At 43.4% G+C, this 27,716-nt stretch overlaps 1 protein-coding gene across 3 annotated transcripts in view; it reads left to right on the forward strand.

Moving 5' to 3' along the window:
* Positions 1–1,786: 1,786 nt before the first annotated feature.
* The window catches only part of LOC146755754 (AF4/FMR2 family member 4-like), a 45,194-nt gene continuing 19,264 nt past the window's right edge, over positions 1,787–27,716 (forward strand). The window contains exons 1-3 of one of the 3 annotated variants that reach the window (XM_085525273.1): positions 1,787–1,942; positions 12,581–12,707; positions 26,064–26,100. In XM_085525273.1, the coding sequence (XP_085381399.1) occupies positions 12,585–12,707; positions 26,064–26,100 (160 nt within the window). In that variant the 5' untranslated portion in view covers positions 1,787–1,942; positions 12,581–12,584. Of the gene's footprint in view, positions 1,943–12,580; positions 12,708–15,914; positions 16,065–26,063; positions 26,101–27,716 lie in introns of those variants that run through there. The other 2 variants (XM_085525272.1, XM_085525274.1) reach the window with 2 other exon arrangements.

Genomic DNA, 27,716 nt, shown 5'->3' on the forward strand with positions numbered 1-27,716 from the left:
GGCAGCCAGTGGTTTGACTATCACATGTTTATGTGTTTGGATGTTTCACAGTGGGTCTTAAGTAAAAGGAACTCAGGTTTTGGTTGCCTGCAGGACAGATGTTCTTTTGGGTTCAATATGTTTGCATAGTGACTTGCAACCATGGGACTGGTGTTCAAGGACCCTCTTGGTTCCTTCAGTTCCTAGGTTCTTTCTTGCCTAGATTTGACACTTTGTTTCAACAGAAGAGCTGATATTCGCTTTGGGAGCACTAAGCAGCTGTTTATGTGGCTTAGAGGAAGACTGTCTGTCTTCTACACTGTGGGCATGGAACAGCCACAATTCCCCCTGGAACAACATCAATGACCCACACCACTAATTGGATTCTCCTTTTTAATGTAGTGGTAGCGAGGTGAAAATGTGGCTGTGGAATATTTTTGACTAAGGAACTTCTATATAGATTTTGTTCATCTTTGCATGCCTCATCACCTGATCTGTGTCAGTGAGCAGAAGCTGAAAGCAGGCATGGGATGTTCTGAAGAGCAGAGAAAGAGATAAGGAGGAAGGTGATTAAGACAATCCCCTGCTGCTGTGTGTCCCAGAACTGCCCAGTTCTGTGGCAAAGTGTTGTACAAGATGAAGAGGCCAAGAGATTGGGAGTAGAATGAATAGAAAATATGCCTTACTTAGGCCATACTCAGTGTATTAATACTTCTCAGTTAGTTTTAGAATTCTAGAAGTGAAAGGTAAGGAGGTAGAAGCCTGCAAGTTGTGTCCTTTTTTACAGCTGCTCTTTTCTTATGGGAGGATGAAGTGAAGAAGATTGGTCTATTCTACAAGCTGTTCCAACCTTTACGCTTGAATTGCTGTTGCAGCTGCTGTAGCATCCCCAGCATAGACCAGAAAAGACCTTCTTGCCTCCAGAGATCCAAGTTTGTCCTCTGCTGGCCACTTGAGAGCTCAGGGACTATGATGGGTTCTTTTCTGGTGTTTGCTTTTCACTGTCATCACCCAGTTTCTATCTCTTCCTAAAGCAGTTGGTAGGGTGTGTTCAGAGCCTCAGCTCTTCCTGACTCTGCTAAGCATGTCAGAGCTGATGAGGAGGATGTAGAATGGGGTTTGTGTCCCTTCAGACACCCACACTGGAGAAATCTGCAGCTGGCATGCACCCCACCAGCTCCCTTTGGCTGTTACTGCATGGGAGTGGTTGCTAGCAGGTCATGTCAACAGGTTGAATGTGTCACATTCCCAGATCTCTGATTCCATTGGCTGTGTCTCCAGTGACATGAAATACAAATGTGGCTGCTGGGGTTCTTCCATCTGTACAGATTTTTAATGGTAGTCAGGCAAATTAGACTCTGATGCTAAAAAACAGAACAATAAAACCAGCAATAAGAGACAATCCCAACCAACCGACAATAGCAGCAAAAAACCACCACACATCTCATTAGGTAGAAGATTAGAGACACTGGAAGGTAGTCTTTAAGTCTCTTTAAGGCGCTGTTCTTACATTGCAGAAATAGAATGATAATATAATTCCATGCTGATAATATCTCCAGATTTCTATCTTTTGGATTTCTTTCAGCCTGCCATGATCCCCGAGTGTGTCTGTTCATGGGGTTTTTCATTTGGTTTTGTAGAACACGTTTGTTAACTTGTGCATTCTCATAGTTCTTTTCTTTCCTCTGCATTTTAGAAATCCCAGTGAAGTTCACCAAGAAGCTCAAAGCTGTTAATGCTGAGATTGGAGGCAGTGTCACTTTAAGCTGTGAAGTGAGCCATGCCAAAGGGAAGGTGGTGTGGTGCAGGAATGCAGTTGAGATCAAACCCAGCAAACGTTTCCAGATTGATGAGGAAGGGGTCAGAAGAACCCTGACAATAAGAGGGATCCGGGCTGAGGATGAGGGAGAGTACTTGTGTGAGTCCAGAGATGACAAGAGCAGCATTACCATCACCCCCAAAGGTATGTCTCTGGAAATGAAGGCTGACAGTGTGGAAGGATCCTTGGCTTCCCTCATCAGCCATTACAACACTGCAAAGCTGAGTTCATTTGTGTGTTTATGCTGTTCTTTGTGTTAACAACCAAGTACAAAACTTGTCTTTCTCTCTAAATAACTGTGGAACAACTGCTTCTGAAGAGCACAGCTGTTAAGTGGGCAAATCAGCCTTCAAGGCTGGAATTAAGCATCCCAAATGTAAGATGGGATTTATTTTACCCCTTCTTTGCCTCTTTTCTTCTTGCATCTTTGTAGATGCAAGGAGGATCTCCTCTACACGCAGGAGATGTGAGTGTGAGTTATGGTGATCACTTACTGCGAGTCATAAAATCTGATGCTTCCAATGAAATCATTGACTCTGTTGGCTCTTTGAAGGTGCTCATATATAATATGATAGCAGGCTTTGAGTATATATAAAAGGCTTTTAGAAAGTGGAAGCAAACAATCTGTTCTCTGTGCAGAAATAAGGGACTTCAATTGCAATGACAAAGATGCAAGTTCTACAACAGAAAAGCTTTTTAATGGTTGGATGACTGGATAAGTCATTTGGAGGGGCTTTGAAGCCTTCACTGTGGGATTCAGAAAAGGTTAGTGAAATATCTGTGTCACAAAGAGCTGAGCATGTCCTGGAGCAATGGAGAAGGGCTGGATGATTTTTGCTGGTATTTTTAGCCATTGAATTTTGTATTCTGGTGGTGTCAGTACATTCTTTTGTACAACATGGACGGGTTGGTTTGTTGCATTGGTTCAGACTTTTGTACTAGGAGCTCAGCAGTGGTTAAAGCTCACACTTCTGCAAAGTAAACAAGCTCCTGCAATTCGTCTCTACTCTGTTTTAGCTGTGGATTAGCTTGACAGTTCCCTTCCATAAGCTTTATGGTTCCCTTCTGTAAGTCTACTTACATAGAGTGAGTTGCTTAACTTTAAGTCTTGCTCCAGGATTTTAAGCATATTATTAGCAAAAAATATCACAAATAATTTCACCAACAATTCTCCCCACCCATCTGTAGCTTTCTTTTTTTTCACTGGAAGGTTTTACACTGGCAGATAGGGTGGGCATGTAGAAACAACCCCATTAATTCTGACGAAGCTCTGATTTCTCTGACTGGCCTTTGTTTTGTGATTCTGCATGCATGCCCTGTAGCTAAAGCCTGGATGTCTTCCCCAACACCTTCAGTCTCCCATCCTTACTTAAGTTACTCCATTGTAAATCTCTCTGCTAGTCCAAGAGAGTTTTTATTTTACCCCTTCTGTGAGGCAGCAGCTGGATGGGAAGGATGAGATGAGGACTAGGTTGTTTGGGTGGCTTTTTTTTTTTTTTGCCTAAGAGCCAACTGGGAATCAAAGATACCAAAAATTGAAGACAAACTGTGTCATACCGAGCAGGGTTTGTCAAATCACTGGCATGCACTGTTAGGACAACTTCATCATCAACATATTCTGGGCTGACAGTTGTCACAAAATTCTGCTTCTGTGTCCCAAAATGTGCACTTATCACTTGTATTGGCAGTTGCTCATCTTTTCTCCAAACTGAATGGTTGTAGGAAATAAAACAGACAAGCAAACAAACCAAACAACCCGCAGATATTAACTTGCAGCTGATTGTCAGTGCTGATCGTTGGGCCATGTGCATCACTTCACATACTTCTGCGGCCAACAGACACTGGAAAATACAAAGACCTTCAGAGACTACTTGAATTTCTAGATGCACTGAATTACCCTCTAGAGTGTCTTTCTGAATATATAAGGAACCACGGGTGACTATGATCCTGATTTATATCTAGGTTCAGGCTTACTGTTTCAGTTAGGTTAGATGAATAATAGTTCCAGAGAAGATAGGGAAATACAGCACTTCATTGATACCACATGTCGGAAGAATGCAGCTCAGTGCTGGGCAGTTTGCTGCTTCATTCCCTCTTACAAGTTGCACCCAAGGCTGGAAAAGACCACTGAGATAGCTGAGCCCAACCCAGCCCACCCTCACTGTACTTACTAACCACGTCCCCAGTGCCACATACCCGTGGCTCTTGAGCACCTCCAGTGACTGCAGTATATCAGCGTGGTTGCTTCAGCTGTGTGAGTTTTCACCACTGGATGTTGTTCTAGCGAGGCAAAAAACCCAAACTGATGGAACAGTGTCTATACAGGAAGCAACTGGCTGTCCTGATGGCTGCCAACAGTTTTGCACAAGGTGTGTCATGCAAGCTTGCATGAGTCTGGTTTAAAAACTTGCTGTTCTGATGGAAGTAGAGGATGTTGGTGCAGGATAACTGCGGGATTTGTGCTTTCCCGACATCCAGTTGCAATCCCAGCTTATTGTTGCTATAGAAAACAGCTTCTCTGTAGAAAAACTGAGTTAGTACCATTAAGTGGCTGAATCCCTAAGTGATCCAAGGTGAAGCATGATCCAAACTGGAATTTAGCTAATTGTAGTAGGGAATCCAAGCCTTAATGAGCTGAGTTATTTAAAGTATGAGTCTTCCATCTAAAACAGCATTGAACTGTTACCCTGGTTGATGATAGAAATGAGAGTTTAACAGCAGATGTCTGAAGTTATGCTCCATATTTCTCATCACTCAAGAGAATATTTGAATATGTGAATTCCTTTGGCTATGTTAGAGCTCATAAAGAGGTCAGCTGATGTTCTTTAAATGCTCGGAGTCTAGCAATGTGGGGAAGTGGACTGCTATTTGCTGTCGAGCTTTAGGCTAAGAAGCCTGATTTTAGAGGACAGTGGACTTCCCCTTTCCCTTCCCCTCTCCTCCCCTTCTCCCTGGACTGATCCCGCATGGTTTGTGAATGAGTTCAGAGCAAGGTAAATGAGGAATAGCCATGTGAAAACCTGTTGTTTTACTGCACTGTAAAAGACACTTAGTCAAAAGACAAGTGTGTGTTACAAGCTTATGATTGCAGGAGATCCTAGAAACAACCCAGCTGCTCAAACCTGTAGTCTGGCTGAATATTTTATTGTCAGTTTTGGTCAGGAGGAGATGCTTGAGTAAGACAAATAAAAGGTCATGGGTAAGTTGGTCCTTCTTGTGATATACTTCTAGGCTTTCGTCAGGGAAAAGCTTAATTAGTCCAAATAATTATAGCAGAAACCACACCAAGAACATGAGAGTGAAATTTCAACTTTCTTGACGTGACGGTAAATTTTACCCCATTCTGCCATTCCCCAAATGTTTGTTTCCTTATGTTATGGTTTTGCAATTTGGTTGGTGTTGGTATTCCGCATCAGAACACCATGCTAATAATGGGAGTAAAGGGGACAAGTTTTTTTTTCTGTGGGCTGCCTTAATGGGCATGTGGGGTGGGGCACCGGAAGGGAAGTGAGGAAGGGGACGGGGTTGCTGGCCGGCTCCCTGCGAGGAGACAACGTGGTCAGAGCTTCCTGCCTTCCACAGCTCCACCGGTGAGATTGGGGACTTGGTATTCTCTTTGTTGATACTCTCTTGTTGTTTGTTTAGCATTATTAGGTTATTAAACTGCCATTCGTTCTCAGATCACCTTTTTTTCTCCCTCATTTTTTGTTAGACCTAATCGTAATCTCCCTTCCCTTCCCCGTCTCCCTAAACGCACGTGGCCGGGCCGGGCCGGGCCACGCCGCACTGCCGCTAGAGAAAAGGGGGGGGGCTTCTGTTCCTGCTGCCCCGGGTTTGTGCCCACTGTCCCGGAGTGAGCTCTAGAGAGAACTCCGTGACATTTTTGGTGGAGGATGCAGGCAGAGCTCAGGGCAATGTTTTGGGCAGTAATTAGGTGGTTTTTTTCAGCAGCCCTGTATGTAGGACTGATAGTCCCTAGGTTCCTGTGGTCCTGGCTTAAGGACTTCCTGATGTTGGGGGTAGGGGTAGATTTATTAAGCCGATGGCTGGCAGGGATAGAGATATCTGCCTGGCTCCCTTCCAGACTAACGAACATCACAGGCACCGTGCTTGAACTGGCTCACGAATGCTCTGAATTCCTTAAGTATGACTGGGGTGTCAATTGGAATACTGTGTTGTTAGTCTCTCTGATTGTAGTAGTTTACTATAAATTGCAGAGAGACTTGCAAAGAATAGTGCAGAGAGACTCAGGAAAAGGGCCAGAAGCATCGGGACCCCCAGTATCAGGTAATCTCACCCCTGAACACCAGAGGGACCTTGGGAAATTAATAGAACCCCTGAGTGAGTGTGGGAGATTAGGGGGATCTCAGAACGAATGGCTTATGAAAAAGATAGAGAGTCTCGAGAATGAGATCCAAATCCTAAGGGGAAGGCAACAAGTTAATCCCAGCCGACCACAGGAAGCACCAGCATCAGTGTCAGTCGCCCCAGTGGAAGGCCAGAGATGGGAACGTGTGTCCTCACGTCTGGAACGGATGGAGGAAGTAGAGGAAGATCCGGGCGAGGGACCCTCCCCAAAACCACCAAGGAAGGCAACTCAGAAGACTAACAGACATGGAGAAGATAGTGACGATGAAGGCCAGAGATGGGAGCGTGTGCCCTCACGTCTGGAACGGATGGAGGAAGTAGAGGAAGATCCTGGTGAGGGACCCTCCCCAAAACCACTGAGAAAGGCAACCCAGAAGACTAACAGACGCGGAGAAGATAGTGATGATGAGGGAAAAGTCACTGCTTCCTCTACTCGTAAACCTCTGAAAATTACTGAAATCCAAAGTGCGAGAAAGGAGTTTGCCCGACTCCCAGGTGAACGCCTTGTCACTTGGCTGCTCCGGTGTTGGGACAATGGGGCCGCCTGCATGTCCCTAAGCTGCGATGAGGCTCGTCAATTAGGAAACATTGCTAAAGACTCATCTATTGATAGAGGGATCAGCAGATGTCTCGATGGAGTCGCCAATCTCGGGGAGAGGATTCTATCAGCTGTAAAGGCAACCTGTCTTCTCAAAAGTGATTTGGAGCCTGTACTGGAAAAATGGAGTACAGCTGAGGAAGGTATCCAGTACCTGAGAGAAATGGCTGTGGCAGAAATGCTGTTCGATCCCACGTTTGACCCTGGGGACCCAGAGGATTACCATGACCCAGAAAAGGTGAGCGGTACTCCGGAAATATGCAAGAAACTCATACGGTCAGCACCAGGGAAGTATTCCAGTGTACTATTAACGAACTCTAACAGGTATGATGAGCTGGATAGGAGACCTGAAATTTTTGAGCTCATCCTTTCACTGCAAAATATCGAATACTCACTACTGCCACACCGTACCACCATCGCAGCCATCTGTAAAATGGTGGATAGAATGGACCGAATGGAGAGAAGACAGGACAACATGCAGAAGAGCTGGTCTGCGGCAAGGAACCACAGTGAACCTGTGGCAGCCTCAGTTGTCAGACGCAAACGCACACCTGTCCGAGTGAAGGACCGCAGTGAGCCTATGTCACGTGGTGCCATGTGGAACTACCTGCGTGACCATGGAGAGGATATGAAGAAGTGGCATGACGAACCCAATTTTGTACTGCGAGCACGGGTAAGAAAATTACAAAAGAGGTCAGCCACTACTGAGGTTGCCTCTACCGCTTCAGACAACCAATAGAGGGGCCCTGCCCTCAGCCAGGGTGGGGAGAGGGATAATAGAGTGTATTGGACTGTGTGGATTCGGTGGCCTGGCACATCAGAACCACAAAAATATAAAGCACTGGTGGATACCGGTGCACAGTGCACACTGATACCCTCAGGTTTCGAAGGGACAGAACGGATACATATACATGGGGTGACTGGGGGTTCGCAGGAACTGTCTGTGTTGGAGGCCGAGATAAGCCTCACTGGTAGAGACTGGCAGAGATGGAACACATAAGTGGGCTAGAGACCGAGGGGTGGACGTAACTATGGACGCTATTGCGCAGATCATCCATGATTGTGACACCTGTGCCATGATCAAACAGGCCAAGAGGATGAGACCTCTCTGGGGGGAAGGGCGATGGGAAAAGTATAAATATGGGGAGGCATGGCAGATTGATTATATCACCCTGCCAAAGACTCGTAATGGTAAGCATTATGTACTCACCATGGTGGAGGTAACCACCGGGTGGTTTGAGACATATGCGGTACCCCATGCCACTGCCAGAAACACCATATTAGGCCTAGAGACAGAAATCTTGTGGCGACATGGCACCCCAGAGAGGATCGAATCAGACAATGGGACTCATTTCAAAAATTCACTGGTGAGCACTTGGGCCAAAGAACATGGCATCGAGTGGATCTATCACATCCCCTATCACGCACCAGCCGCTGGTAAGATCGAGCGCCACAATGGTTTGCTGAAAACCACGCTGAAAGCAATGGGTGGTGGAACATTTAAGAACTGGGAGAAACATCTAGCAGAAGCCACCTGGCTGGTAAACACCCGAGGATCAGGCAACCGAGACGGTGCTACACAGTCCAACTCCCTGCGTACCGTGGAGGGAGACAAGGTTCCTGTGGTGCATGTAAAGAATATGCTGGGAAAAGCGGTTTGGGTCCTTCCAGCCTCTGGAAAGGGGAGGCCCCTCCGTGGAACTGTCTTTGCACAGGGACCTGGGTGCACCTGGTGGGTGATGCAGAAGGATGGGGATGTTCAGTGTGTGCCACAGGGAAATTTGATGCTGGGGGAGTGCAGCCTGTGATTCCATGTGTGTGTATATATATATATATATATCTGTATGTACATATGTAATGCATGTTAACTACTGTTCTGTTTATATGTTGATAAAAGTTAGGCATGATGTGATGATGTGTAATAAGGGGTGGAATGTTATTGTTTTGTAATTTGGTTGGTGTTGGTATTCCACATCAGAACACCATGCTTCATAATGGGAGTAAAGGGGACAAGTTTTTTTTTCTGTGGGCTGCCTTAATGGGCATGTGGGGTGGGGCACCAGAAGGGAAGTGAGGAAGGGGACGGGGTTGCTGGCCGGCTCCCTGCGAGGAGACAACGTGGTCAGAGCTTCCTGCCTTCCACAGCTCCACCGGTGAGATTGGGGACTTGGTATTCTCTTTGTTGATACTCTCTTGTTGTTTGTTTAGCATTATTAGGTTATTAAACTGCCATTCGTTCTCAGATCACCTTTTTTTCTCCCTCATTTTTTGTTAGACCTAATCGTAATCTCCCTTCCCTTCCCCGTCTCCCTAAATGCACGTGGCCGGGCCGGGCCGGGCCGGGCCACGCCGCACTCTGCCGTACCCTGCCGCTAGAGAAAAGGGGGGGGGCTTTTGTTCCTGCTGCCCCGGGTTTGTGCCCACTGTCCCGGAGTGAGCTCTAGAGAGAACTCCGTGACACCTACAACAGCAAAAATAACTTCTAGTTCTAATTTTCAATCTTTAAAAGTTGCCTTGGAGTTTATAAAAAGGCATTCCCATTAGCTTTGGAGTGTTCACCTGAAAGAAGTGATTGCTTTTTCCTCAATTCAGTCTCAGACTAAATATGTGCTACACTTTTTGGCATTTCTGGGATCGCTTTTGTGAAGGGATCTTGAAAACTATCCTAGTCAGTTACACTCCCTACTGGGTTTGTTTGTGTAAACACACACAAAAAAGCTTTCTCTGTCTGGTGTTCTGCCCTGATGTTGTGTGCTGGGCGCTGCACTGAGATGAGGCAATTGAGCTTTTTCCTATAGACTGAAGCCAAAGGTGTCTGTGATCTCTTTGATATTTCAGATGCTTTAGTTTTTATTTACGCACTTTGTCACTCCGACAGGAAATTCTCCAATGACTCAAACAGTTAAATACCATTAGAAGGATTTACAGCTTTAAACAAAATCTTTCCATCTGACTGGGAGCTAACTCAGGCCCAAGCTACTGAGATTTCAGAATGTTTTTAAATTGTGGCATAATAAATATCCAAAGACATTTCTCATTTCCCAAGATGGTCATGTTTTACAAATGTTCAGATTCATCTTGATTTGCACAGAAATGTTAAGGTCCTAGTTTTTCAATTTTAATTCTGCAGTTTTATAGGGTTTAAGTCTGAAATTCCATTCATTTAAGGAGGGTCCACAAAAGGAAAGATTCAGAATATAATTTTCTACAGGTATTCAGTTGGTTGTTTCCCAGGAAAACACTCAGCTAGCAGAGTGCTGTAGGTAACAGAAGAGTCCTACTATCTTTGTACTTCCATCTTATTCACTCTATATTACCATGTGAATTAATACGTATTTAGCAGTGTTTTGCTTTGGGTGGTGTGGTGCTGTACATGCAGAAAAGGATAAAGGGTATGGCTTACTCTCCTCTTTGTACTTTATGAGAAATATGGCTGCAGGAAAAGCCCACTTAAAAAGGTTAAGTACAGCTTCATGTTCCTTTATGCTGTTACAGAGTGTTTTTGTGTGCAGTTAAGCAGTTGCGATGTCCCACCCCAAGAATCCTACTTCATTTCACTGAATGAAAATTCATCAGGATAACAGAGGCCAGGTCAGCTGCACTGAGCTGCACTTAGCTGCACTGGCATGCGTGCTGTGCCTTGGAAGTGTTCACCCAAATGTTCACATGCTGTGGACATGACTCTGTATACAAGCCTCAAGACAAAGTCTTGGCTAAATATCAGATATTTTTCTCATTGTGAAGACAGGAAATCCTGGGAACTAAAATCATATTCTCCTATGACATTTGTAAACACAATGGTAATTTTGAAGGTTGGCATGGATGATTTTCAGCTTTCAGCTCTGGATCATTTCATGCATTTTTGATTTTTTAAGGAGCACTTCATTGCACAGATTCATGGCAGGCATTTGCTGCTTCTTCGCTCTGAAGAAGTTATGACTCTTTAACTAGGAATATAAATGTAGCATAATGCATATTGAGAGACCCAAGTGAAATGTACTGCGAGGAAAAAAAGGGTAACAGCATATTAAATCAAATTTTCCGTCTGTCTTGGGATATTTAGTGGAGAGCAGATTTAAACTGTTTTGACTCTTTTGACCTTTTTACTCTTATACTCAAATAGCACTGTAACTCCCTTTATATTTGTTTTTATATCTTTGTATAGTACACTTGTTTTTTTCAACAGATGTTGATACAGTTTTGAAAGGTGATGCTCAGTGAAGATCCTCGTGTTAAAGTGTAACTCTCTACTTGTAAAGTGTAATTATCTTCTAAAAGGATAGCTGCATATGATTCATTATCTTAGTGCTTTTTATTGAATGAACTACCCACAGGTAGGTGTAGATACTCTGTTCCCTGCCAAACATTTTGCCTTTGATAGTAAAATGGCATAGATCCTAATGGTTGGCTTTAACAGGTCACTATCTGTGATTAAGTCTGACATTTGTTGCTGTTTAAGTCTTGGATATGCAAGAAATCTGAAGGAGGAAAAAAGAAAAAGCTGTTTATACCTCCAACTTTCAAGGCAGGTTTACGTTCTGCCATCACTGTGAACATTGGTTGTAGTTTGTAGCTTGGCTGCATTGCAGCGTGCAGGGCCCTCCCTCAGCTGGCAGACTTGCATTCACTTGCAGTTGCATGAGTTCAACTGATTTTAGCACAATTAGAGAAGAAGTGATTTTCATATGTACGTTAAAAGTTAGCACATTCCTAGGCTCGATGTCAGCATCACGTTGGATGATGCTGATGCTTTTAGCTTGCTTACAGTGCAGGTATCTCAGGGAAATGCAACAAACTCACACCCTAAAGCATCACACATTTAAACTTACACCGGGGATTTCTTCTGGTTTTGATGTGCCTGTGGGCAGAGCAGTAGGAAAAAATGAAGCCAAGTGAGTAAGAAACTGCAGTGAAAGGCTCAAATGATTTTAAGGTGAAAAGCACAAATAATGTTTTTTTAAAAGCTGAGTGGTAGGTGGAAGTTGTGCCCAGAATGGAACAGCTGGTTTCATAGAGCTTTCAGATGAGCTCTGTGGCAGGATTATGATGCTGTATTTCTAATAATCAGGCAGCTGTCTGAAAATATGAAATAATGACTTTCTGAGCAGACACCTTTTTCATTTTACACTTAAATTGGAATAGTATTTATGTTCTGGATGCACCTACCATCATTTTGTAGATCAAGAAGCCACTTTTATAAATCTCTTAATGCAAAGTACAGCATGACACGTACAAAAAAGAGTTAGAGACCTTATTTATACCTTATTTTGTTTACTCCTGTAAGTCCTGGTGCTTTATGAACCTCAAAGGAAATCATTGCTGACTTGTTTGTGGATTTTGCATTTCTGCAATTTGACACGTTGCTGTTAATGCAAGCAGCAAGGCCAGGCTTCCAAGGAAGATTTGTAATATGTGAGATTTCTATGTTTTTGATCTACATTTTTGCAGTAGAGCACTGTAATGTGTGCTGTCTGTTGGGCTACCAGAGGGGCCGATCCTTCTGGATTTCCTGGAGCCTGGACAACTCCTGACTGCTGCATCGCAGTGCCAACAGAGCTGAAGGCTCCAACTTCCAGTTGTTTGCTTGAGGACTCTGTGATTTATTTATTTAAGTGCATAAACTGTCCCTGTCAGGAACAGATTGTAGGTTATAGCTGCTCTAAATGTGAAATGTTTTAAGCTGGACAAACTTCTTTTCAGTTTTGAGGAGCTGCAGTCAACGGGGGGTTCTTGCCTGGGATCTCTTGCAGAACAGGGTGTGCTTCCATCCTCCTCTTTCCTTCTGTGACCAGGGAATTGTTGGTTGTTTTTTGCAGCAACATGAACCGTGAAGACCGAAATGTGCTGCGTATGAAAGAAAGGGAAAGGCGAAATCAAGAAATCCAGCAGGGTGAAGAAGCCTTTCCACCCAACTCTCCTCTCTTTGCTGAACCGTACAAAGTTGTGAGTTTCTGCCATTTGTACAAATGTGTTTTTTTATTTTGTAGTGGAAATTGTAGGGAAATATGTGCTACAAATCTGTTTATATCTGAAATCTTTTCAGGTCCCAGTTGTCACCTTAACCAGCATTTAAGCAACTATTGAAACTAAGGATGGACAGTTAGTTACTAATCATCTCCATAGGCAGATTTATGCTAATACTTATGAAGCAGGGACTATTTTCAAGGGAGGAAAGGGATAATGAGACAAGATAATTTATTTTTTGAAAAAACCTTTTTTCTGCTTCTGCTGCAGTGGTCATTAAGTGGTACCATTGAAGGTTTTCATTATACAGTTCAAAACTCACTTTGAAAACAAAGCCATTCCCTTATCTCTGTTTTGTTTGCGGGAGGTCAAACATTGCAGCTGAAGACTTTTCTCCCTCAGGAGGGAAGTTGTGAGTTTTTTGATTCCTGTCTTCCCTTCTGTTTGCTGTGCCTGATAACTAAAACCTACAAGTATGAAGCTAACTAAAGCTGGTTGGGATACAGTAAAACTGATTTGAAGGGCAAAAAAGAAACAACAGAAAAAACCCCAACTGGTTTTTCAGGAAAGAACCCCTATAACTGTGTTGGCAACAAGTTATTCCAGTATAAATACCAATTAAAAATTACATAACTGAGTGGTGAGGTTGAGCTGATGTTATTTTACTGCTAAGTAAAGCGTTGTCTGACCAATACATTATAGACTTTAAGGTGACAATGTCTACAGTTCTTAAAGTCTTCCATGCAGCTCACCTATACATTCTTTGAAGCACTGGTTAGTGTTTCAACTATTCTTGGTCAATTTAAGTGGTGCTGTACAGAAGTACTACTTAAAATCCCTGTTGAAACTTGGCTGAAGGCCTAGAATTTGGCTGCAGATTAAATAAATCCACTTTCTTTGCCCAGAATGAGAATTGGAATATAAGAAAATAACAGAACTGAGTTTGTGAAGTGATTGATCCATTTATTTGAAGTCAGCTGTAATTCATCTGCCTCTCAGGGGAAAGAGGAAATTTGAGGGAGAAAAAGATGAGCAGAGGGAGGGAAAGAACTGCATTACTGTGGTTGGTTGGGGAGAATTGGGTCACTGTGACTCTTTGTAGGGGTTTAAGATACAGGGATCTTCAGGCCATTTAATTAGTATTTTTCACTTGTGTGGCTGCTTGCCTGTTTCCTTCACCTTCTAATGCATGGGACTAAAAACTCTATTGACTGTGTAGATTTTAACAACGGCTTCATTTTTTAGAGAATAAGCATGGATTGGGCATCAATAGACACTTTTTATTTGGCTTTCTTTCTATCAAAATAAGTGTAAACTGTCAAAATAAGTATGAAGTATTGCAAAGTATTTTGGTCTTTTTCCTTCTCTTCTCTGCCTGTAGGGATTTAGTCATTATTTTCTATGAACAGGTGTCTTCTCAGCCTCTGCTAAGACAGTGGTAATCTCCTCTGTATAGGAAATCCTATTTGACGTGCAATCAAGAGGGCAGTTTTAAAGGGGCCTGTATGCAGAAGAACACATAGAAGTGGTTTTTTATTTGCTAATGGCAGTTCTTTCATTCAGCCCTTGGTAGTCTTTGATAAGTAGATATGGCTGACATTTTAGTTTGCTTCCTTTCACCTGCCTCCCTAAAAAGCAATGCTTTAAATAATGCTTTTCTTAGAGTTCTGTGTCCTGGGTGTTTTTGTGTCTTCCCAGGCTGAAGGATAAATCTTCTTCACAGATACTTTGTTGGCCATATGAAATAAAATGAGAAAATGATAACTGGGCAAAGTTGCATTTAAATTTGATCAAAGATTTTAATAGAGTTGTTAGTTACTTCTTTGTTTGAAGCACACAGACAGACTACTTTTTAAGTTATCCAGCTTTTCAACATTTAAGAATTCAGAGCAGTGTGTGAATGGAGCTTTCCAAAAGGCTCCGACTACAACTCATGGTTGCTTTTTGGCCAAATGTTCCAGGCTGTGTGTTGTAAGTGCACATCCACCAAAGTGCCACAGGCTGACAGAAGGTTGGATGGTCCTGGTACTGTCACTGCCTGGGTAGCCCAGAGCTATGGGCAGCTTTGGTGTCAGCAGCCTGTATTGCCTACGTTCTTCTCTCAGTGGCTGTTTGATTCAGGGGGGGAAAGAAAGTGTGCAGAAATACAAAGGCCTTTGTGCTGCAGATAGGAACTGCATAATATTGCACAGCCTTGTTGACGTCTGAACACAAAAGGGAGGCTGTGTTTTTCTTTCTGAATCTGTCAACCTTGGATTCTGTTTCTTCACAAAGTTTGCGAAAAAATTCCATGTATGGCTGCCCTGAGCCTTTCAACTTTCTGCCAGCCTATTTATTTTGTGTGCGTACATCTTAGCCATGGAACTTTGTCAAATTCTCTGTTTCCAAAGTCTGTAATTTCCTCTGCCTTCTCCCCTCTGTCATTCTTGGCAGTGGGATTTCTCCAAATTCCAGCAAGTTAGTGAGCCGTAGGCTTGTACAGCCTAGACCCGGAACAGAATTCAGAAGGCTGAACACAGCGCTGGTTTACTTGAATCAAGCCACACTGTTCTAGAAAATCTTATTCTCCTTAACTTTCTATTTATTTACAAGTTATATGCTGCAGCATCTCACAGCATTTCTCTTGTGTGCAGAAGTCTGGTACACTTTGCCTACATGTAGAAAATGAGGCTCGTTTTGGTGGATGGGTGGATTTTATGTCTAAGATTGCTGGCATAAGATCATTTTCCCTGTGTGCAGCAAGTGTTTGCAGGGACCGAAAATCCTGACTGGGGCCTGTCTGCATTACTATAAATATATCTTATAATTATCAGGAAGTCTTTGAATCAGAAGATAAAACTTCATGAAAATAGGTCATAAAAAGTTTTATGGGTGCTGTGAAAAACAGATTCCTGACTCTTGATAAAAATGTTATCCCATCACCTAACGCTCTGTAATTTCATCCTGTGTAAGTCTTTAAAGCCAGGGGTTCACAGTCAAAAAATGCAGAGCAGGAGGACTGGTGTGCTTGTAAAATATATTCAGAAATGCAGCTGTTTCTTATTGGATGGAATCTTTCCATCATAGAACAGGGAGTGTGATGTCACTGACAGCTGTTATGTCTGTGTACCTGAGCGGTGACCTGCAGACATCTCTGAAGAGGTGCACTGGTCTCTGGGTTTGCTCAGTGTCCCGTGCTGTAGTAGTTGTGAAGGCAGCAGCCAGTTGCGTCGATCCCTTGTGATCCTTGTGATCCAGAAACTTTATTCTGAGAATTAAAAGTGAGGTCTGACCTGGGTTGTCAGATATTAAATGGAAATGGATCCTATTCACCACAGCCAAACCAAAAATGGACAGGTAAGAATTATGTACCTGACTACCATTCTAATCACCATTTTGTGTCAGAGTCCAAGCAATGGTTTCTTACCTGTTGAAGTGTCTTCCACTTAACTTCAGCAATCTGCTGTGCTTTTGTGAAAAGCATTTCCATCCTTCAAAATGTTCTTAATTTCTTCTTTCTCAAGAAATTGGACTTGAAAAAATATATATTTCTGTTTATTTCTTTATTAATCTTTGAGTTTCTGAGAGACGTGTATTCAGAGGCAAAATAGATGGTGAGTTATTTGGAAGAAGTTGCACATTTAAGCATAACACCTCGTTAAAGTGCCCTTAACTGGAATACTGCCTTAGAAATAGGAAGCTGGCTGAGGTAAGCACTGAGACAGACACTTTCTGTAGAATTTATGGTATGTACATTGATGAGAACAGTCCCAGTTACTCATCTTGTGCTCAGCACAGCGCAGTCGTTCTGCATATGTGGTATTTTGATTACTGTAGGGTCTTTTTTTTGGTTTTACCTACATTTTATCAGGTACTTTTATCAAGTATTTACCTACTTGTCTTAGTTGACAGGAAAAAGGAAACTGAGGAATCATGCTTGTACTCATTGAACCTGTGTGAAAGATAAGAATCAGTTTGTATTCTGAAGAGAGTACGGCTTTTGCTCTCTGTTGAAGTAAGAAGACTTCTGCAACTTGATCTTGACTTTGCAGTTTAACCATAGGTTGATTTTAATGTCTCTTCTTTCAGTCAGTAAAGATGAAGGGCATTGGGAACATCTTAAAGTTCCCTAAGAGGTTTTGTTTTTGAGAAAATTGCACTCTTTCTCCATTCCACTGACAATACTCATTCAAGTCATGATTTCAACTGCTGCCACTTTTGAAATAAAAATGTTAAAGGAAGTCAGATATATGTAAGTATGCCTTGCCATGTAGAGCTTTTGTGTGTTTATGAAGTTACAATTGGAAACTGCATTTATAAATTGCATCACGTCACTGAGCTGGCTGTTTGTGAAGACTGCTGTACAGCTGTGCCCCAAACCCCTGCAATTCACTGTCACAGAGTACATCTATCAGCTTGGTGAATTGACTCAAACATTCTCTGTTTTTATGCGTAAGGTCAGCAGTTGTCCTCATTTTAAAAGGAGGTCAGGAAGGTCCTATTTTAAAATGGCACACTAGCTTAGAAGTAGGTTTTCAGTAACACAATACTCTCTGATTATTTGTTTATTTATTTATTTTTTAACATTTCAAGTGTTTGATAACGTACTGTGTTTCAGGAGGCAGAATTGGGTTTTCTGGAACAGGAATACAGAGATCTTACCAGTGCTAGAATTGGCGAGGCTCTGTCTTTCAAGGCTAGTTTCATAGACAGCAAATCCACTGTATATCGAGGCAGGTATTTATCACTGTCTGTTGGCTTTTTGTCATGGTTTAATAATTTTGTAATTTTTGCTATCAGTATTCCACATCATAACATCATATAAAGCATGAATAATTTTACTGAATCTGCAACTTACAGAAGAAGACTACATCTCCCAGGGAACAACACGATGGGTCACGGGACCTGGACTCTATATTAACTCTGTCGCAGAACAGACTGATGTGTCTTTCGAGTTCTGGCGTTCAGGGGAGTGTGTGGGAGCCTTCACCGTCTCGCCTAAATTTCACAGTAGGCCTCTCGGTTACGGGACTCATTCTCTCTCTTATTTTGTCTGATTCGTTAGCTCAATTTTCAATTATATTATATTATATTTTATTATCCTGTATTTCGATATAGTATTTAGTAAATAAGTGTGCCTCCTTAGATCGTTGCCGCTGTTTTCTTTTCCTAATTAACTTTTTCCTTTCGGCCCAGGGCCCCTCCGGGGCCCACGGCCCCCTGTCACGGACGCAGGTGGATTTTTAGTTCAAACCATGACAGATTTTGGTGGAGAATGCGGGCAATTTGAGTTGCTGTTTTTCTGTGTTTTCTTCTGTTGCTCTTTTAGCTTTTAACAGAGCTACAAGTTGTTTTTCTTTGTTAAGGAGCTATCTTAGGTTTGCGATTCTGCGCCTGCGAGCTTGACCTTGAAAGTCCAGGCGGACTGCCAATACTCCGGTATATTTTATAAACACTGCTGAGCTTTGTTTTCTTTTAGTTTTTTTTCTCTCTATTGAAGAAAAAAGAAAAAAAAAAAAAAGAAAAAAAATGTTCCCTCTAGTAAGTTTGTTCTACCAGGGACTGCATTTCATTAGTTCCTCTTTTGTGATGCTCCAAACATATTGGAGCATGTTTAAGCTAGCCACTTTTTCCTATGGAATTGTAAACATGTATAATGATTTGAAAGCATGGTTATCAACGCTTACTTGGTATCTGCATGCAACTCCAGAGGGAGCAACTAATGCAACTAATGCAACTAATGCAACTAATAGTACGGAAATGGTGGTTTTTGAGCGTGCTCTTCCTTTTTTCTTTGCATCCTTTAAGCAGTCTTCGACTGACCAGTTGTCCCAGTGGACCACACTGTCAATCTTATTAATCTCCCTGAATTTACTGTTGGTTATTGTAGTGATCTCACTCAGTATCTGGATTTATAACCTCAGGAGGAAGTCTTCCCTAGAATTAGAGAATACTGAGTGGCAGGGAGTGTGGAGAGACTTTGGAGAGACTTTTAGAAGACAGACATCTTTAGTGTCATGGAGCTTTACTCCTGAACACTTAAAGAATCCCAAGAGTTTGACCGCATATTTGAGACAGGAATGTTGTGGCTCAGGCAGATCTCAGGAGGCACAAATGACTTGGGGCCTAGCTAATGCTTATCGGGCCTTATTTAATACCATTTCTGAGAGGGAAGTTTTTGATGCTGAGAGAGGGAGTCTCAGGGCTGAGAATGAGAGTCTCCTTGATGAGAGAAATAACCTCCTACAACAACGAGACTCATTCTGGTATGAGAAAGAGAGTCTCAGAGCTGAGAGAGAAGACCTCCTACATCAACGAGACACATATTGGTATGAGAAAGAATCCCTGCAATCCAAACTCAACACTCTTCAGTCCGAGCACAACGCTCTCCAGTCCGGGCACGGCACCCTCCAGTCCGAGCACAACGCTCTCCGGTCCGAGCACGACACTCTCCAGTCCGAGCACAACGCTCTCCAGTCCGAGCACAATGCTCTCCAGTCCGAGCACAACGCTCTCCGGTCCAAGCACGACACTCTCCAGTCCGAGCACAACGCTCTCCGGTCCAAGCACAACGCTCTCCAGTCCGAGCACAACGCTCTCCAGTCCGAGCACAACGCTCTCCGGTCCAAGCACAACGCTCTCCAGTCCGAGCACAACGCTCTCCAGTCCGAGCACAACACTCTCCGGTCCGAACACGACGCTCTCCAGTCCGAGCACGGCACTCTCCAGTCCGAGCACGGCACTCTCCAGTCCGAGCACAACGTCCTCCAGACTGAGAATAGCTGCCCCCAGTCTGAGCATGACATTCTCCCGTCGGAGCGTGACACCCTCCAGACTGATTACAACGCCCTCCAGTCTGAGCACAACATCCTCCAGTCCGAGTGTAACACCCTCCGATCTGAGCGAGATGTCCTCCGGTCCATGTACAGCGACCTCAAGGTTCAGTTCGATGCTATCAAGATCGATCGTAACAACCTCCAGACCATGTACGATGCCGTCCAATCTGAGCGCAACACTCTCCAGTTCAAACACGACGCGCTCGAGTCCGGGTTCGACACAATTCAGTCCAAGTACAACGCCCTCAGGGCTGAGTTCGACACCCTGGAGTTCGAGCGCGATCTCCTCCGATCCAAGCTATGCACCCTCCAGTCCAAGGGGAACATCCCCAAGTCTGAACCGTATGTACCACACCTTGACCAACTACCAGGGGCACCAGATACAATGTTGGTTGCCCCTGTAAGAGGGCGAAAAGTAAAACAATTTTCAACTCAGTTAGAGAAAATGCAGAAGGAGTTAGAAGAGCGGAGGGAGTTAGGAGAGCAGGACTCAGGAGAGCAGGGGGACTCAGGAGAGCAGGGGGACTCAGGAGAGCAGGGGGAGTCAGAAGACCAGAAGAAGTTGGAGGAGCAGAGGATGTTAGAGGGGTATAAGAAGATGATAGAGGAGCAGAAGAAGTATGAGGAGCAGAGGAAGTTAGGAGAGAGGAAAAAGAAGGAGGGTTACCTAGAGGAAATAATACAAGAGTCAGAGTCAGATGAAGAGGAGCCAAAAGTTAGATTTTCTTTACGAGAATTTCTCGAGTCCAAACTTATAGATGGGGCAGCCTCATCAACACAGTTACCACCATCAACACCTGGGACTCTTGATAGAGCAAAAGGTGAGCAAAGTATTACGACCATTATTGATAGATCTTTAAAACTGAGTGAAATTCGGGATCTAAGAAAGGATTACACACGTCAACCAAAAGAACATATGGTCACTTGGTTACTTCGATGCTGGGACAATGGTGCCAGCAGTGTGTGGCTTGATGGCAATGAAGCTCGCCAACTGGGTAGCATTTCCAGAGATGCACGTGTGGACAGAGGTATTGGCACATGCCAAGATCAGTCCTACACCCTCTGGAAGCGGATGTTGATAGCGGTAAGAGATAGATTCCCTTTTAAACGGGACTTGGAGCCTGAGAAAAGGAAATGGACTGATATAGAGAAAGGCATCCAAACTTTGAGAGAAAGTGCTCTGGTGGAAATGCTATACAGCTCCCACTTCAACCGCAATGACCCGAACCAATTACATGATCCTGAGATAGTCCGTGTACCACGACAAATGTGGCGTGACTTTACAAGGGCTGCTCCAGAAAAGCATGCCAGTGCACTTGCATTAGTATATGGCCAAGGGGAAAGGAAACCCCTTGTTAATGAACTAATTGCTAAACTTCAGGAGCTTGAATTATTTATAAGCACTACAGAAGTTAATCGTTATACTTCAGCCATTGTCAAAATAGCTGAAAGGTTAAACAGAATGGAGGGAACACAAAATGAAATTATTGACATGTTGACTAACATGCCTGATGTAGATGGATCCATGGTGGTACCAGATGATGGGGACCAGGATTCCCACGATTGCCTATTGAAAAAGCTAAACAACATGAGTTCCTCTCGACCCGTATCATCGAAAATCTCAACCATAAAAAAGAGAGGTCCTCATATTCAAGCAAATGACAACGATAAGACCATACGTTTTGCTTTGTTGTATTTCTTGAGTAATCATGGGGAGGATATAAAGAGGTGGTATAATTCATCCACTTCTGCACTTCAGGCACGAGTGAAAGAATTACAGTACAAAACAACCACCAAGGCGAACTCTTCCAAAAGGGGGAAAGTTCCAGTTGCTGCAAGCCACCGAGGTAAACAATAGAGGGGCCCTGCCCCCAGCCAGGGGGGGGAAAGGGACAACAGAGTATACTGGACTGTGTGGATTAAGTGGCCTGGCACATCTCAACCACAGAAATATAAAGCCTTGGTGGACACTGGTGCACAGTGCACCCTAATGCCCTCAAGTCACCAAGGGACACAACCAATATATATCCATGGAGTGACTGGGGGTTCTCAAGAATTGACTATGTTGGAGGCCGAAATAAGCCTCACTGGTAAAAACTGGCAAAAACACCCTATTGTGACTGGTCCAGAGGCTCCATGTATACTGGGAATCGATTACCTTAGGATGGGACATTTTAAGGATCCCAAGGGGTATCGATGGGCCTTTGGGATAGCTGCTGTTAACACAAACGGTGTTAAGCAGCTGTCAACTTTACCTGGCCTGTCAGATGATCCTTCTGCTGTGGGGTTGCTCCAGGTAAAAGACCAAGTGGTACCAATTGCCACCAAAGTGGTTCACAGACGGCAGTACCGCACCAATAGGGACTCATTGCTCCCCATTCACAAGCTAATTCGCCAATTAGAAAATCAGGGAGTGATTAGCAAAACTCACTCGCCTTTTAACAGCCCCATATGGCCAGTGCGTAAAACCAGTGGGGAATGGAGGCTGACGGTAGATTACCGTGGCCTGAATGAAGTCACACCTCCATTAAGTGCTGCTGTACCAGACATGCTAGAACTCCAGTATGAACTGGAGTCAAAAGAAGCTAGGTGGTATGCTACCATTGACATTGCTAATGCCTTCTTTTCCATTCCATTGGCTGCAAAATGTAGGCCACAGTTTGCTTTTACCTGGAGAGGTATTCAGTATACCTGGAACCGTTTACCTCAGGGGTGGAAGCACAGCCCAACAATTTGCCATGGATTGATCCAAGCTGTTTTGGAACAGGGTAATGCTCCTGAGCACTTGCAGTATATTGATGATATTGTAGTGTGGGGCCATACAGCAGCAGAGGTTTTCCAGAAAGGAAAACAGATAATCCAAATTCTTTTGAAAGCTGGTTTTGCCATTAAGAGCAGCAAGGTGAAGGGGCCTGCCCAGGAAATCCAGTTCTTAGGTATAAAATGGCAAGATGGACGTCGTCACATCCCAGCAGATGTGATTGACAAAATCACTGCTATGTCTCCGCCCACCAACAAAACAGAGACCCAATATTTTCTGGGAGTAGTGGGCTTTTGGAGAATGCATGTCCCAAACTACAGCCACATAGTGAGCCCCCTCTATCAGGTAACACGGAAGAAGAATAATTTCTCATGGGGTCCTGAGCAGCAGCAGGCTTTTGAGCAGGTAAAACAAGAGATAGCCCGTGCCGTGGCCTTGGGGCCAGTACGGACGGGACAGGATGTGAAGAACATCCTCTACACTGCTGCTGGAGAGAAAGGTCCCACTTGGAGTTTGTGGCAAAGAGCCTCAGGAGAGACCCGAGGCCGACCCCTGGGATTCTGGAGTCGAGCATATAAAGGGTCTGAGGAGCGCTACACTCCGACTGAGAAGGAGATCTTAGCCGTGTATGAGGGGGTTCGGGCTGCTTCTGAAGTAGTTGGGACAGAGGTTCAGCTTCTTCTAGCACCTCGCTTGCCAGTAATAAACTGGATGTTTAAAGGACAGGTTCCCTCCACCCATCATGCTACTGATGCCACTTGGAGTAAGTGGATTTCATTAATTACTCAACGAGCTCGAATGGGAAAACTCAGCCGTCCTGGAATTCTAGAAGTGATCATGGACTGGCCTGAGAGTAAAAAAAATTGAAAAACCACCTACAGAAGAGGTATCACGTGCTAAAGAGGCACCACCATACAATGAGCTACCAGAAAACGAAAAGAAATTTGCCCTATTCACAGATGGATCATGTCGTATTGTAGGGAAGCATCGCAGATGGAAAGCTGCTGTATGGAGCCCCACACGACAAGTTGCAGAGGCCACTGAAGGTAAAGGAGAATCAAGTCAATTTGCAGAGGTAAAGGCTGTTCAGCTGGCTTTAGATGTGGCTGAACGGGAGAGGTGGCCAATGCTTCATCTTTATACTGATTCATGGATGGTGGCAAATGCCTTATGGGGGTGGTTGCAACAGTGGGAAGATGATAATTGGCAACGAAAGGGTAAACCTGTTTGGGCTGCTGAACTGTGGAAAGACATTGCTGCCCGAATAAGGAACATTGTTGTAAAGGTGCGCCATGTAGATGCTCATGTGCCTAAAAGTAAGGCTACTGAAGAACATAAAAATAACCATCAGGTTGATCGAGCTGCTAAAATTGAGGTGGCTCAAATAGACTTGGACTGGCAGAACAAGGGTGAATTATTCCTAGCTCGGTGGGCCCACGAGACTTCAGGTCATCAAGGAAGGGATGCGACATACAAGTGGGCCAGAGACCGAGGGGTGGACTTAACTATGGACGCTATTGCTCAAGTTATTCATGACTGTGAAACATGCGCCATAATTAAACAAGCCAAGAGGATGAAACCTTTTTGGGGGGAAGGGCGATGGCAAAAGTATAAATATGGAGAGGCATGGCAGGTTGATTATATCACCTTGCCACGATCTCGCAATGGTAAGCGTTATGTACTCACCATGGTGGAAGCAACCACTGGGTGGCTTGAAACATACGCAGTACCCCATGCTACCGCCCGAAGCACCATATTAGGGTTGGAAAAGCAAATCCTGTGGCGGCATGGCACTCCAGAAAGAATTGAATCAGATAATGGGACTCATTTCAAAAATTCTCTTGTAACCACTTGGGCCAAAAATCATGGCATTGAGTGGATTTACCATATTCCCTATCATGCACCAGCTTCTGGTAAGATTGAACGATTCAATGGGTTGTTGAAAACTATGTTGAAAGCAATGGGTGGTGGAACGTACAAAAACTGGGAGAACCATTTAGCAGAAGCCACCTGGTTGGTCAACACTCGAGGATCTAGTAATCGTAATGGTCCTAACCAATCCAGCTCCCTACGTACCGTGGAGGGAGATAAGGTTCCTGTAGTACACATAAAAAGTGTGTTGGGAAAAACAGTTTGGGTCCTTCCAGCGTCTGGAAAGGGCAAACCTCTCCGGGGTACTGTCTTTGCCCAGGGACCTGGGTGCACGTGGTGGGTGATGGACAAAAATGGGAATGTCCAATGTGTACCACAAGGGAATTTGATGTTGGGGGAGTGCAGCCAATGATTTTTCCTGTAGATATATAGGTAGAGTCTCAGAAAATATTTCAATTAGTAGGTACAGAATAGTTCAATTAGGTATAGGACTTAAGATAGAGTGGATTAATGTTAAGGAAACACTTTTCTCTATATACCTTAATTAGGCATTCTGTAAGCAAGTTTTCCATCTGGACTCTATATCCTGCACTGGCCATGCATGTGTAGAGCACACATGGAAAGAAGTATAAGTCAAAAGGGAATCTGCTGTGGTGGCTGGGAAAGGATGAGTGCACCTTGATGTGGGGGACGCCCTACTAGCACTGCCTTTCCCCTCTACCGCTGACGTGTTTTCCTTTTCTGGCAGTTTTGCCATTTTCTCAAAATTAATAAATAGTAGGTTAGGTTATAGAGTTTTGTTCTCAACTTAGGGATTTGTATGGAATAAATATAAATTGTTGAGGAAAATAAGGTTGCTGATTATTCACAATTATACATATGAGTGTGTATGTATGTATAAACATAATGTAATGATGTAGAATAAGGGGTGGAATGTCATGGTTTAATAATTTTGTAATTTTTGCTATCAGTATTCCACATCATAACATCATATAAAGCATGAATAATTTTACTGAATCTGCAACTTACAGAAGAAGACTACATCTCCCAGGGAACAACACGATGGGTCACGGGACCTGGACTCTATATTAACTCTGTCGCAGAACAGACTGATGTGTCTTTCGAGTTCTGGCGTTCAGGGGAGTGTGTGGGAGCCTTCACCGTCTCGCCTAAATTTCACAGTAGGCCTCTCGGTTACGGGACTCATTCTCTCTCTTATTTTGTCTGATTCGTTAGCTCAATTTTCAATTATATTATATTATATTTTATTATCCTGTATTTCGATATAGTATTTAGTAAATAAGTGTGCCTCCTTAGATCGTTGCCGCTGTTTTCTTTTCCTAATTAACTTTTTCCTTTCGGCCCAGGGCCCCTCCGGGGCCCACGGCCCCCTGTCACGGACGCAGGTGGATTTTTAGTTCAAACCATGACACTTTTATACAGCCAGGTTGCTCAGTTACATGAGGATTTGGATGAAGGTGAGAAAGGGAAGATAGGGTTTGCAGAAGTTGCACAGTTTCTGGAGATTCAGGTACTGTGTATGACAACTGCACGTGGCCCATCTTCCAAGCAAGCAAGCAGGGACAGATGGGTCAGTGGGACAGATGAGCTAAGGATGCTCTTCCCATGTACTCGCTGCTCTGTCACTGCTGGGGAAGGCAGCTTGGGCCCAGGAAAGGGCTCCCTGTTTCTGTTTGGTTGTTACCACTGGGTTTTGTTTTTAGCATGTTGGTTTTCTTTGGGAGTAGGTGTTGGTTTTGTTTTGTTGTTGTTTTTTAAAGGATATGTGCCATCCTTTAAAGTCAGAACAATAGCTTGATTATGGCATGATTTTTGAGATGTTAAAATTCCCTTTGAAAAAACTCCTGTGATCTTTTGTTCCCTTAGGAGTCTCAACAGTCCAGTTTTGGCACTGGAGAACAGAGTAAGTACATTAAACTTCCTTTCCTATGTGCAGTGTTTTTGTTACAACTGAGTATTCTTAGTACCCCTTAAGAAGTCAGGCCATTAGATCATGAGACCTCTCCAGGCTGGTAATGGAATGGGTTGCACGTAAAAATTGTCCGTATTTTCTCAAGACTTATGAAATAAACACTTGATTTTATTTGTGGCTTCTTGCTGAGAACTGGAAAGTTAATAACTGTTGTGTAACTCACTCATAACTTCTAGAAAAGGGGAAAAAAATAAAATTGTTTCTTTAAATTGTTGTTATTTTTTTAATTCTCGAAAAATAGGCTTCCTTGGTTGATATGATTGAAAATAGCTGAGTGTGAAAACACCCACAGAGAAAACCCCTGGGTATGCTGGAAAGCAACGAAGTTCATATTTTAATAGAAAAAGCACAATGCATTTTCTTCCTTTTTCTTGTCCACTTTCGCATTATGGATATGAAAATTGAAGAGAACTGCTCAAGAATTGTTAATATTCTTGAGTGTATTATCCCAGAATGTATTTCCAAAGTCTAGACAAATGCACCTTTTATTCCTATTTGACTGTGTCTTCATTTTGAATATTACTGAAATGAAGCATTTAACCAGGTAACATATCTGGCAAAAATGAATTAGATTTGTGCTGTTGCCTTCCAACAGTCTTACCAGTCCCTGTCAAAGTGATTAAACAGATTAAATAGTAAAAGCGGAATGGTTTATTCTTAGGTATTCACAAGCAGCTTAATCTAAACTCCTAATACAGTGGGGAATTAAGGAAACAAATTAAAACTTAATTCCATAAGGCTAGCCAATAGGTTACATTCTGGAAACAGCTGATCTTTAGGTATGTCATCAGGGAGGCCAAATAGATAAAAACACAGAACCATTTCTCAGCTCCATTTTCAGTTTTCTGTGACACTTCCAACAACCTCAGATATTGTTTCTGTTGTGCTATGTTTAGTAATTTACTAGAACTAAAGAACAGGGAAGGAAAAAGAAGACAAACCAAAAAGCAGATTATATCACAGTGTTCTAACTGTAGGGTTTGGTTTATGAGTTTGCTTTTTGGATTTAAAGACTTTTCATTCACTAAAAAGCTGCGTAGGAATGCTGAAACAGATTAAAAACTTGATTTAATTGATCTCCTCAGCATGTAGAGGGTAATAGAATAATTTTCATGGGAGGGTTTGGGCTCTAAGGTCCCTTAGATGCCATCCAGTTCCAAGCTTCCCCCCAGACCAAGCTGCCCAGGTCCCACCCAGCCTGGCTTCAGGGATGGAGCACCCACAGCTCTCTGGCAGCAGTGCCAGGGCTTCCCCACACTCTGACTAAAGAATTTCTTCCTAATATCTAAGCTAGACCTATCCTCTTTTACTTAAGGATTGTCACTTGTATCCTACCTTGATAGAAGCAGAAGTTTTTCACACCTTCAGAAACATATTGTGTGTTGGTTTAGACAGCAACGATTTAAAAAAGCCTTCTAGATTTTCTTGATTAAGGTCATTGCTTCTCTTGGCAGTCTGTCTCTGCTCCTCTCTCACTTGGTCAGTGTGTGAGAGGCTGCACCTGACGTCAGCTGGTCCCTCTTTCTCCTGTTCACTCCGCCATTCTT

The sequence above is a fragment of the Coturnix japonica genome, chromosome 30, assembly GCF_054131305.1.
Source record: "Coturnix japonica strain WE chromosome 30, WE-NBRP24, whole genome shotgun sequence".
Classification (NCBI taxonomy): domain Eukaryota; kingdom Metazoa; phylum Chordata; class Aves; order Galliformes; family Phasianidae; genus Coturnix; species Coturnix japonica.